The following is a 12984-nucleotide window of genomic DNA, read 5'->3' as shown; positions in this document are numbered from 1 at the left end:
TTGTACATCTGTCAGTGCATACAATTCATTTTTTTCTTTACATTTTGTGTAAGTAAAGAGACTGGTAATAAATGAACAGAAATCAGCCAATTTGTTTAAAAATTAACCAATATGAATTCTTGAAACAACCCTTAATTACACTACTGTGCTGAAATGGTGAAGTTGAGGTTGTACGCATGACTATCATCCATACAAATAACATCTTATATTGCACATCATTAAAGGGAATATAAGTGAAAGCGGAATAAGCCTTTATCAAAATGTGCAGCGGAAATGGTGAGGTGAGTTGTGTATAACTTGACCTTGAAGGCTGTAATCAGAGGAAACATTACATGTGTGTTATTGAAACAGATGATAGGTATGCTGCCTCTAATTGCAGTGTACTTTGTTATATAGTGTAACTTGCAGTGTTGTAAACGGTGTCACTTATTACCTTCTTTAGACCTGAACAGGATATTAGTTTGATGTAATTGGGCCCTAATCAGAGATTATGACTTGACTGAGTACGTCCTCACTGCTTGACTTGGCAAAGTCAGATCGGTGCATGAACAGGCTCAGAGTCTACAGTCTCACTCTAAAAGAAGAAGAAGAAGAACTCAGAGAGAAGAGAACAAATCGGCCAGTACATGGCAAAACAAGGATACATTCCTATACTGTGAAAAAAAAAGAAACCACAAATGAATTTGTCACCGTGTTTGTTTTAATTGCTAATCCCAATCTTCAAGAAGAAATCTTCAATCGCTACAAAATATGTAACGTAATAACCTAAGAGCAGTGAGAGACACACACATCCCCACTTTTCTATATCTCTATCCTTACATCTGCAATCTACACTTTTTTTTGTTGGTACACAGCTATTATTATTATTATTATTATTATTATTATTGCTGGTATAGTGTTGTTGCCTCACATCTCCAGTGTCTCCAGGTGATTGATGCTGTCTGTGTTGCATGTTCTCCTCATAGTCATGTCGATTATAACTGAACACTTTGATTTTCCTCCCACCTCCCAAAAACATGCAGGTAGATCAATTGAAGCTAAATTGACTAGGCTGAATTCTCCCTACTAATGTTTTTTTACTAATTATTATTATTATCATTAATATTATTATTGCATTTGTTGTTGTTTATTAATATTAACAGCCAATCAGCATTCAGCAAACATACAGCATTAACACTGGGTTGCAGACATTAAACCTTTGTACAGTTTCTATATCAGAGATGTCCAAACTAGGGCCTGTCAGCCAAAGCTGTCCCGTAGTGACCTTTAAGATGCACCAAAAAAATGGGTGTGTGGCACAGATCTTCATTCCTAATGTAATATCTAACATTGTTTAGAGAATATAAATAGATTTTACTTTCTCTTTTTTAATTTAGTGTGTATGTGCACTTCAATGTGCAGATACAGCCTGCTTTATGACACTCGACGTACAGATAGCTCTGATGAGATCGAAGCTGTGCATACATACAGGATAATTCTCTGTATTACTTCGCAGTCTGGACACTGGGGGGTGCTATTTGCAAATGGCGCTTGGACCCCATTTTTCAGTTATTAAAATTTATTTTGTTTTCCGATTCTTTCTCTATTTTGCAGAACATTCATGAGCACATAACTCCAGCTGAGCCTTTTCGCACTAAGCAGCAGGCCTGGCCGCTTTATAATTAAGGTTCTTCAGCACAAAGCACGTCGGAACTGCCGATCAACATCTCATGGTATCTAAAGAAGTCACGGAATTAATGATTTCTAGATCAGACACAAACACTTCCTTGTCATGCCCCGCCTTATTGCCCTGCTAGCAGCCAATCCGAGAGCTCCTTCTTACAGCTCTACAACTTATTAGAAGTGGCTCAGTTTACGCAACTCCATTCAGCAGTGTAGGATAATGGAGGTATGTCCTTTTAATCTTCACCTTCACCTTATAATAATGAACACTTCTCTTTGTCTGATTGCGTGTTTATAAATTTAAACTTCGGAGCGTGTATAAACCGGAAGTTTGTCTGGAAGTGTGTGTGTGTGGAAGTGTGTGTGTAGGAAATGCTGTGTTTCTTGTTTTGCTGTTTTCATGACTTGGATCGCATGTGGTTTTCCACTAAACAGTAATCTGTAAAGCAAAACATTACAGCAGATTTACAGTCGAGCAGAAAACACACTCAGGCTGTTTGGACGCGGCACAAACTGACCTTGAAGGCTGAGAAATAGTCACGTCAGTCACGTCAGAGTCTCACGTTAAATAGTCACATTAGTCACGTCAGAGTCTCACGTTAAATAGTCACATTAGTCACGTCAGAGTCTCACGTTAAATAGTCACATTAGTCACGTCAGAGTCTCACGTTAAATAGTCACATTAGTCACGTCAGAGTCTCACGTTAAATAGTCACATTAGTCACGTCAGTCTCACGTTAAATAGTCACATTAGTCACGTCAGAGTCTCACGTTAAATAGTCACATTAGTCACGTCAGAGTCTCACGTTAAATAGTCACATTAGTCACGTCAGAGTCTCACGTTAAATAGTCACATTAGTCACGTCAGAGTCTCACGTTAAATAGTCACATTAGTCACGTCAGAGTCTCACGTTAAATAGTCACATTAGTCACGTCAGTCTCACGTTAAATAGTCACATTAGTCACGTCAGAGTCTCACGTTAAATAGTCAGGTCAGAGTGTCATGTTTGATAGTCACGTTAGATAATAACTTTATTCACGTTAAATAGTCACGTCAGAGTCATGTTAAAAAGTCAAATTAACCAGTCACGACAAAGTCTCACGTTAATCACGTCAGAGTTTAAACAGACACGTTAGATAGTCACATTAAATAATCACTTCAGAGTCTCACTTTATATGGTCACGTCAGAATGTCACGTTAGTCATGTTAAATAGTCACGTTAGTCACATTTACATAATCACGTCAGAGTGTTATGTTAAATATTTAAGTTAGATAGTCATGTCATATAGTCACATAATAGTCACGTTAGATATTCACGTTAGAGTGACTTTGGGCAAGTTAGATATTCACATAGTCACGTTAAATAGTTACATCAGAGTGTCACGTTAGTCATTATATAGTCACGTCATTTCAGTTGAAAGACTCTGCAGCCACAACTGTCATTTGCGTACAAAAAAGCTGTATCTATAACTACAGTTTTCTTTAGTGAGGCATATAAATAGCATCAGATTTATCCAGAAAATATTCTAGTCTTTGAGTCAGCACCGGCTTGCTGATCAGAGACAAACTTACTTATTAACAACATATTCACTTTTAATCACCACATTATCTGTGTAAAGCTGCTTTGAGACAATGTTCATTGTTAATTAAATTTAATTGAGTTGAATTATTTCAGCAAACCTGATTGAGATGAGGATTTAACAGCAGATTTTCATTTCCATAAATATGAATGTAGAGGTAGCAGGTTTTTAAAGAGCTATTTAAACAGACAATTGCACTAAATATGTGTTTTAATGAGTGTTGCAAATTTACTCCATATTTTATGTAAACATTCTGCATTTAATGTTGCAACAAACTTTTGAGATTTGTGAAATGAAACTGTGTTAAGAACGTGCATGACGACAGCCTGCTGCACGTACACTCTTATCTCCACATGCAGCTTGTTTATCATCAGCTCCCTATTCAGCAATAAAACCTGTGACCTCCATTTCCAGTTTTTTTTACTTGTCTGAGTTCATTCTGATCCATTTCACCAACATTCACGCCAACAGATCTGTAAGTTCAAGGTAGTCATTGATAAAGAACGCATGATGATCTCTCTCATTATTCCTATGTCATTGATTTCTGTATTTCTCCAGACCGGTGTGAAGATGAAGGTGCTGTTGTTCCTGTTTGCTGTGTGTATACAGTCCGGTGTAGTTACTAGTTACAGCAATGGAAAGGTTAAAGAAGCTTGTCAGGACATGATGCCTGGTCATCATCATCACAGCCCCAGTCCTACATCTCCACCGTACAGCATCACTGTGGATAAGCCTGTATTCAATCCTGGAGATCAAATTAAAGGTACCTAGATATCATGTTACGGCTGCTATATTGTTCAGACTTTGCCTTTATTCCAGTCAAGCAGAGCACTTCCGGTGTTGATATATGAAACCTCTTGGAAACGTCTATGATGCTTTTACTTCAAACTCGACAGAACTCTACTCTTGTGTTTCCCTCATTATTTTTTCCTCCCTTGTGCTAATCCTTTTGCCAGCTTGGGTTTCATTTTACATTGCAGAATTTAAGCTTTCTAGTAATCATATTAGGAAGGAAATCTGTTTATGATATTGCAAGTGTTTCACATTTATTAGCTGTTAGTCATAAATACTTACACTTTTGACTGCAGCATTTAACAAACAACTCGTACAGATTTTTTTAGGCTAAATTTAAAAAAGATTAGCATGATTTAAAAAAATATATAATTTCTTGATTTCCAAGTTTCCCTAAGTTAAATTGAGAGCATGTTCGCCGTTATATAAGTAAATGTGGATCTTTTCTGTTTGCAGTGAGTTTATCAGCATTGTCCTCAGAGAGCAAAACACGCTTTAAAGGCTTTCTTTTAGAAGCCCGAGATGCTGCGAATCTTCAAGGTGGATCTGTTGGAACTTTTACTCTCATTGACTCGTCCATCTCACAGCTTCTTGCCTGTCACCACAGAGAGGTCAGCAACATACAAATGTTACTGAGGGCATAAGGCTATACTCATGTAACTTGTATGATGATGTTATTTATTTATTTAATCTTCTAAATGTATTTTGTAAGGGCTCCGCGGTGAGTCACACAAGTGATCGCCATAAGACAGAAGTTCAGGTGATCTGGAATGCACCACAGGATCCCCCGGCTAGTGTCCAGCTTCTGTGAGTGTCCATGTTACATTGTGGGTCTCTGTTTCTAATGAGTTTTCAGAGTGAAGAGTTAATGTGTGTGTGTGTGTGTGTGTGTGTGTGTGTGTGTGTGTGTGTGTGTGTGTGTGTGTGTGTGTGTGTGTATATATGTGTGGTGGTGTAAATTTTAGAGCAACAGTGGTTCAGGAATATGAGTTGTTTTGGGTGAAGATGCCAGGTCCTTTACTGTCTTTAAATGGTGCGCCTCCGCCAGCATCATTATCTCCTCAGACAAGCACCGCTCCCACGCCTCTGCCCCGCCCGGTGAGTCCTGCTACCCCACGAGTTTATCATGATTTCTGTAGGAATGGTTATTGGAATGCAAAAACCTTGAAATAAAACATGCACTTCATCTTTTTTTTTTTTTGAACAAAAGCATCTATATAAACGTCTGTTTTTGAGTTGAACATGTTTGAGCTTGCCTGCTAAAAAGCTGAAATGAAAGTTATTAGGACCAGAGATATACACAAACAGATCCAAACAAATTATGTGTTTGGGAACTTTGCATTTTCCCCGCTTAATCTGCCTTGAGCTAATTTCTTCGCTTCCCAAGATGGCTTATTACCATGAAACCCTACACCAAACACACCTCTGGTGCCATAGTATTAACAGTGTGATGTGTCTTCTCTCTTATAGTGTTGTCCAAGCAGCCCAGCCTATAAACCTCACAGTATAATGTGTTAACCTTGATAACATGCTCATGTTTATTAGGGACATTTTCATTTCATTTTTTTTTGCATGTTTACAATAGTTCACATTCTTTCAGCAGTGAAGAGAATAAAGCATTGGGGGGATGTCAGATGTCAGTGTTCAAAATGTATAATGTTTTTAAATTGTAATACAAAAGTCTGCACCTGTTCTATATTAACTGCTTTATTATATGCACAAATGTGGACATCTGAACATAAGTTTAATGTCCTTTTTAAACTCCACATTTAGTCCACAGAATATTTAGTAAAAAATAACTGCCATTCTTCTGGGAAGATGATCCACTAGATTTCGGCGTGTGGTTGTGGAGACTTGTGCTCATTTAAACCACGTGGATGTTTATAAATGACTAAGGCCACTCAAGATCTTTCAATTTAACTCATGTTACCCATAACTTTGGGGAACTTGCTTTGTGAATCATCAGGGGCATTGTCATGCTGGAACAGTTTTGAGTCTCCTACTTAAAGTGAAGAAAAAAATGTCATGCTACCACTTCCACAGAATCCTCTACTGTTGTGTGCCTTCAACTTTTCAACAGTTTGGGGAAGAACCAAATATGGCTGGAAAAGTCAGTATCTCCCCACTATTTTTTATATCCTTTGAAAAGGGCAAATCGACTTTTGTCTTTATGTTAAGGGAGAACGTGGTAAAGGTAGTCATCACTGGCAAATTAATTTTACTTTCCATCTCATCTGATATCTTTACAGTTCACTTCAGAAGGCTGTGGAAGTACAAAGACTTGCCTGAGAGATCCAGAAGGCTGCAATCCAGAGAACGATACACTCTGTTACTTCCTGTCGTTCAAACAGGTCGAGCAGGGTGTAAAGTTTGAGCTCAGTGGACAGGCTGCAGGTTATGTCTCCTTCGCCTTATCGACAGATCAGTGGATGGTAACGTGTAACGTGTTTCCCTACAGCACAACGTGTCAGTTGTTGTGAAATGTGCTTTGGAATTGACCGTGTGTCTGTTTGTAGGGAAAAGATGATGTCTATCTGTGTGTCCGTGACACAGAGCGGGTCAGCATCAGCGCCGCTATGTTGAGGGAAGGACACATCCTGTGACGGCTTCAGAGGTAGTTATCTGTCTCAATGCAATTTTGATTGGAACAGCCACATATATAACAAGATTAATAGAAAGATTGAGATGATCGAAAATTCTCCAGTGCTGACTAGTGAAAAAAACAATTGTGCGTACTGTTCGTGAAAATCATGTGCTTGTGTCACATTTTATTTATAGCTAATAGTATTATATTACAGAGTGGTAGAGACATAGGCAAGTCTATTATTTTGCAGTTTAAAATAAATAAATTTTTGAGGTAAATCATAAAACATTCAGATCGTGAATCATTTTTGTGATGTGGAAGGAATTGAATAATTTGCTTAGATTTTATTAAGAATTCATTAAATACAATAATTCCTATTGTTTTGTTGCTCCATTTAAAAAGCAAACAACAAAAAAACAGGTTTTTAACATCCAGTCACGTACAGTAAACACCAGCAGTGTTGGAAAAGTGTGACAAAAACTGATAAGCGTCATGAAATCAATGTACTGTGAAATCAATAATTTGTCTTAACATCCCTAATGCCAAGTCTTCATATGTTTTGCTACTTGTTTACACAAGGAACAGTAGCTGAAAAAAATTGTCATTTGAAAAAAGACGGAAAATGTGTTTTTTTTTTTTTTCCTCAACCATTTTTGTGAAATAGAATGGATCGAGTCAGTCTTTAAAACACTAGTGTTTATTGCATATTCCTAATATGTTATCAGAATTCCTTCTCTCTGATCTTTTGCCCTCTTGCTGCTCTAGAATGTTTTGAGAGAAACGGCATGGCGGCTGGCCGATGGGGTCATCCAGTGCAGCTTTCTTAGAAACGTACACGTCCCAAGCCCTTATCAAGACAGATTTGACCTGGATCAGATGTACTACCTGTTCATGGCTCATGGTCGGGCAGACAACGGTAAAGATCAAATTTTTGTTGTCAGTATTTTTTACAGTGTTACAAAATATTTCAATGTATTTGTTTAATGATCTATTCACTGTAGGGAGGACCCATAGACATGACCGACAGCCTCTGGTTTCAACAAAGCAAGTTGTTATTACTGGACCTCCAGAGGATCTGAGTGGCTCTCGTGCTCCCTTACTCATCAAGTTTCATGGTGAGAATCAATTGAATGTTTGAAACTTAAATTGCGTCTTACACAAATCAGCTGTACTGCTAAATTATTAGAGCTGGCCGTGTTTCTCTGGGTTTATAGCTGCGTTCATGCTCATCGGCTGGATGACGACTGTTAGCACTGGTGTAATTATAGCCAGATACTTTAAACCCGACTGGCCTGAAACAACTGTTTGTGGACAGAGAGTGTGGTTTCAGGTAGGAAAATTATTAAAAAGAGTACATTATCTTTTTTTTATTTAATACAGATGTTCACAAATGGACATTTTGTCTTTGCAGTTTCACAGAGGCCTGATGTTGCTTACGGTCTTTCTGACATTCATTGGTTTTATATTGCCTTTTGTATACAGGAAAGGCTGGAGCAAGGTAATAAACATACACAAACACACACACACACACACACACACACACACACACACACACACACACACACACACACACACACACACGGTCTATGTGACTAATGTTCATCTGTGTGTCACGTTTTCGTTCAGCCCCCGCCACCAAATGTATCCCCATATGACTGCTCATTATGTCTAAATGTGTCACACACTCACATGTCAGTCCATTGCAGAGTACATTTTATGGAGAGAAAAAAAGAGTTGAAACAGTAAGGCTATTCATTATTATGACCTCATAGTGGAATTCTTTTATCCCCCTAAATTATTTTTGATATTTGCAAACAATGAATTAACATAGTAGGAGATCCTAGAAAAGTAACGTTGAAATTGAAAGCAACGTTCCAGGGGCCCCGGTTCAAAATTGACCCCATGTTAATGCATATACATTGTTTAGCATGTTCTCCTTTAGGAACTCGGGTGACTTCTGGGTTCTCTGGTTTCCTACCACTTACAAAACATACTTGTAGGCAGATTAGTTTGGCCAATAGAAATAGCTGTTGTTGGTATGAGAATGTGTGTGTGCCCGGTGAATAAATAAAAACCGGGGTTGGATTTTATTAACTGCTATGGCCAACAGAGGTCGTCCTTTCACCATTGTAATGAAGAACATACAGGCTGTCTATCCTTTTCAAAATCACCTGGCAACACAACACACTCGTGTGTCTAGTGTGTGATTCATTAAACGCTGTGCCAGATCCACTGTGTGGAGACGGAGGCGTGGGAGTAAAAAGGTTAGCAATAATCATTTCCTCCAAGGTAACACTTTGTATGTGTTTTCTTAAGCGTGCAGGCTCACACCCTTACTTCGGCTGTACCATTATGGCGCTGACTGTGATCCAGCCCATCATGGCTCTGTTCAGACCTGCTCCAGACTCTTCTAGGTACAATAGAGGCTATTCCTTACTAAATCCTGTCCTCTGGCAAAGACAGTGTGTTTGTAGAGTGACTGTAATGTTATGGTTTAACCCACCACATTGCCAGACCCAGTTTAATATGCACCCAGTCTGGGTGTGTGTGTATATATGTGTATATATATATAATATATATATATATATATAATATTATATAAAAAATATTCGTTATTTAATTATTGTGCAGCTACAACTACTTACCATTTTATCAAGTTTGCCTATATGCTATTTTGCACAGACATGTGAAGGGGAAGAAAAATCGATGACATAGATGCCATTTTGCAGTCAGGGCAGATCAATACAAATTTTGACTGCTCACCTTTATCCTATGATGAAAAATTTCTATCTTTGCAATCCATAGGGCAAGAGGACTTACTAAATGATTTTATTAATGTGATGAATGTTGTAAATTATACACTATACCTTTATAGTCACCAGAGTGCAACCTAGCTGAACACCAGTGGGAGATTTTTGGACCAATGTGTTTGCCATAGAGCTACCATCTGGTCAGTAGTGGACAGATATTGAATGTCGCAAGATTTAGGGTACAGTCAGTAATGTATAAAATGACAGATGATTGTACAGCAAGGAAGATATACACCAAACTGTCAACTCTGTATATTTGATATGCATGTATTTATTTTATACCCAGACTATGCTATTACTATACATTCTTTATTGACTTTTTGCATTTTGTTTTTAATTTTTCAGGAGATATATTTTTAACTGGGCCCATTTAGGTGCAGGGACTATCGCCCAGGTGCTTGCTGGTAAGCTGTCACTATGATTTATTTATAAAACAATGATGGTTACATGGTTATCACATATATTTAGTGATGAGTAGTAATTATGTAAATAATGTTCTGTCTTTGTTTGGAAGTTATGATGTCTAATGGGCACAGATAACATTGATTTATATCTGAGCAATATATCTATAGCAATAAGACTGAAAATAAAAGAATGAGATTTTTTTTAATGCAGAAAGTTAAGCATACCAAGTAATAAAATACCCATTTTCAAAATAACTCTTATGTACATTTGTCATCTAGCAGTTACGCTTATCCAGTGCAATTTAGAATTTCTTCTTTTTCTATACAGTTATTGTCCTCTTTTCCTGTATAAAAGTTGTCCAGGCAATAAACATTAATATATTCACATGGCTTTTACCTCGTGATTATAGTTGTGGCCATCTTCTTGGGTATCCATCAACAAGCTTTGCTGCTTCCTGCCCCCTGGACCACAGGTCTCCTGGCTGCCTGTGTGGTCTGGTTTGTGTTAGCGGACCTGGCACTTGAGGTGCACAGGAGGGGCCTTTTACGCATTGGTCAGTGCACTTAGCATACCATTTACATTATAAATATTCTCCCTGTGCTGTAGCTTTTAACACTGCTTCCATTTGAATGACCGCACTGTCTGTACACAGCAATAATTTGATTCATGAAGGTGATTAAAGCCATTATGCTTGTGGGAAAAAAATCATTTGAACTGTCAGATTGCATAAATTGTAAAAGGTTTTTTGGGGATGTTGTTAGAAATTGCTTTGTAGCTCTGAATACTAAAAACTGGTGAAAAAAATCATACGCAATTTATAACACAGGATGTATCAAAAGTCCTTATTAAATTAAAGTGCAGTCTCTGTTTTTAAAGTTTAATTTATGTTTTTATTTTTTAGGACAATTTTTCAGAAACTTTCAGGTCTACACAGAAAACCTCCAAACTGAAGACAAAGAGGGGATTCTGTTTGTTCAGTCCCAGGATGAAGGAAAGGTTAGAAGATTGAAATACATAATTTGCCAACAAATGAAAAGATTTTTACCAATCTAAATAAATTTAGTTCTGAATGCAGATCCCAAATGGACTGTTTCCAATTACTTAAATTGTACACTTAACTTTAATCGATATTTATATTACATGTACGGTAATTAAAGCTACTGTTCATCCAGTCATGGATCAGAGTTTATTCCTAGTGTGACTGTAACAATGTACTGTCCTTGAATTGTCTGTCTAGATAGATAGATAGATAGATAGATAGATAGATAGATAGATATAGATATATCTATAGAGAGAGATTGATTTTTTTTTTTTTTTTTTTTGGGCTGTTTTTAAATGATACATTTTTCAAATTCCATTTAAATCATTTTCCCCTTAGCAGAAGTGTCAATTTTAAAAGGAAAGCAAAAAGAAAAAAATTGCATAGCATTTAATAATTGCCCAATAATTTACAAAAAGTGTCAAAATATCTTATCTTTTGTTAAAATGCATTTACTCATCTTTTAATTTTACCAGCATTAAAATCCTTTGATGGAGATTAAATTAAATATTTTATTAACACTATTAAAATAATAAATAAAATGTAAATGATACACCGGACAGTATTAAGTGTCACAATAATACAGAGCCAGGAAGGCGAGACACTTCTTAACACAGAATTCATACTTCCTGTAATTTAGCTGCTCCTTTTCTAACCCTACATACTTTAATTTAGTTAAGATCAAGGGACTTGATCGCCACAGCAAACTCTTGATTCTGGGGCATTTTATCAGAGCAACTGCAAAGCACTTGGCCTGATATCAAGAGAGCTCAGGTTTAAATCCTGATGGGTGGGAGGAATGACATTACTCTCTCCCATGTGAAACAAGGCAACACTTACCAGTCATAGATCATTGTCCTTCTGGAAGATCCAATTATAACCTAGTTGTAGCCTCTCTGTCAGAGGCAGCCAGAGTTTCTTTTAAAATCGTCTGATTCTTCAAGTGAACCATTATGTCATTACGCCAACAAGCTCACAGAAATGGCTCACAGATCTTTTACCATACTAACGCTGGGAAATGTGTTTTTTTTCCCCCCCACTCTATAACCATTTTCTTTTTTTACACCAAATCCACTTTGACTATTTGTTGACAAAAATCTCTGCTATTATCTTCATTTCACAAAAGAACCCAGTTTCACTCAAAGTTCCAGTAGCGTAGGAATATTCCAGACATTTGTGTGTAGATGAAAGAATGGTGTTTTTCTGCATTGCTTTAAGTTTGATGGCTCGTCTGCGTGTAGTTTTGTTAAGAATTTTGCTTTAGCAGGCATCCTTTTTAACTTTACCAAGCGTGCCTATATTTCTCAAGCAGACTTTAACTTTCCTGTTTCTTTTGTTTTTTTTTCCCAGGGGTCTTCTTTTAAAAAGATTGTTTTGGCAGTGTACCTGTTTGGAAATCTTGTATTTCTAGCTCTGCTTCTGGCCACAATCAGTGAGGTATGATGTAAAGAGAAAACAAACCATGTGCCTTACTAAGTTGTACTCAGCTTCTGTTAGTGAGCTGACAAGGCCTTATTTAAGGTTGTTTTTATAACAAATCACACTGGATAACTGGATCAACTCTTTTACAACGACATTCCAACACCAATCCATTTCCCAGAAAACCTGGATAATAATGTGCTATAAAAATTAATGCTGGAGTTTGAACTGATTGTCTTGAGGCAAAAGTACAAAATGTCACAATTTTAGTGTTTGTCGTTAAATCTGTATTGTCAAAATATAAATTGTTTTGCCTGAATGATTTTGAATGCCAAATGAGTGATGAATGAACACAGAAGGCAGATTTGTCCTACTTCTTATGATTTTATGCAAGTTTTAAAAGCAAATGATTATTTGTAATTACATATATTATAAAAAGAACTAAATAAAAGCATGTATATTTGCCTAGATTTGGACTCTACATTTTACTATGTTCCATGTTTCATGCTACTTTAACTTGACAAGTCTTTTGCTTGTTTGAATACAATGGCAGAATAATACAGAATATACTATTGATGTGATGTGTGAGTGCATCAAATAACAATAGGCATTTAATGTTCAATGTTGGTATATATATGTGTATGTATATATATATATATATATATATATATATATATATATATATATATATA

The 12984-nt window shown here is 36.8% G+C and overlaps 1 protein-coding gene and 1 long non-coding RNA gene across 2 annotated transcripts; one reads left to right on the top strand and one right to left on the bottom strand.

The window, feature by feature from the left end:
• Nucleotides 1-249: 249 nt before the first annotated feature.
• Nucleotides 250-2805, bottom strand: LOC124384396. Its single transcript, XR_006925390.1, has 3 exons — nucleotides 2181-2805; nucleotides 434-574; nucleotides 250-310 (listed from the first exon to the last, which is right to left on the bottom strand). It is a non-coding gene; the product is annotated as an uncharacterized LOC124384396 (long non-coding RNA).
• Nucleotides 1754-12762, top strand: frrs1b (ferric-chelate reductase 1b). Its single transcript, XM_046847191.1, is given in 17 exon segments — nucleotides 1754-1888; nucleotides 3802-4006; nucleotides 4492-4646; nucleotides 4748-4842; nucleotides 5001-5133; nucleotides 6285-6467; nucleotides 6552-6606; nucleotides 6609-6649; nucleotides 7385-7535; nucleotides 7621-7734; nucleotides 7834-7949; nucleotides 8031-8117; nucleotides 8936-9033; nucleotides 9775-9833; nucleotides 10244-10387; nucleotides 10736-10830; nucleotides 12224-12762. Coding segments are annotated over 17 exon segments (1830 nt in total). The 5' UTR covers nucleotides 1754-1882; the 3' UTR covers nucleotides 12317-12762.
• Nucleotides 12763-12984: the final 222 nt, after the last annotated feature.

Source organism: Silurus meridionalis, chromosome 4 (assembly GCF_014805685.1).
Source record: "Silurus meridionalis isolate SWU-2019-XX chromosome 4, ASM1480568v1, whole genome shotgun sequence".
Classification (NCBI taxonomy): Eukaryota; Metazoa; Chordata; class Actinopteri; order Siluriformes; family Siluridae; genus Silurus; species Silurus meridionalis.
The sequence above is the reverse complement of the archived record's forward strand: the minus strand, read 5'-3'. Positions and strand labels throughout refer to the sequence as shown.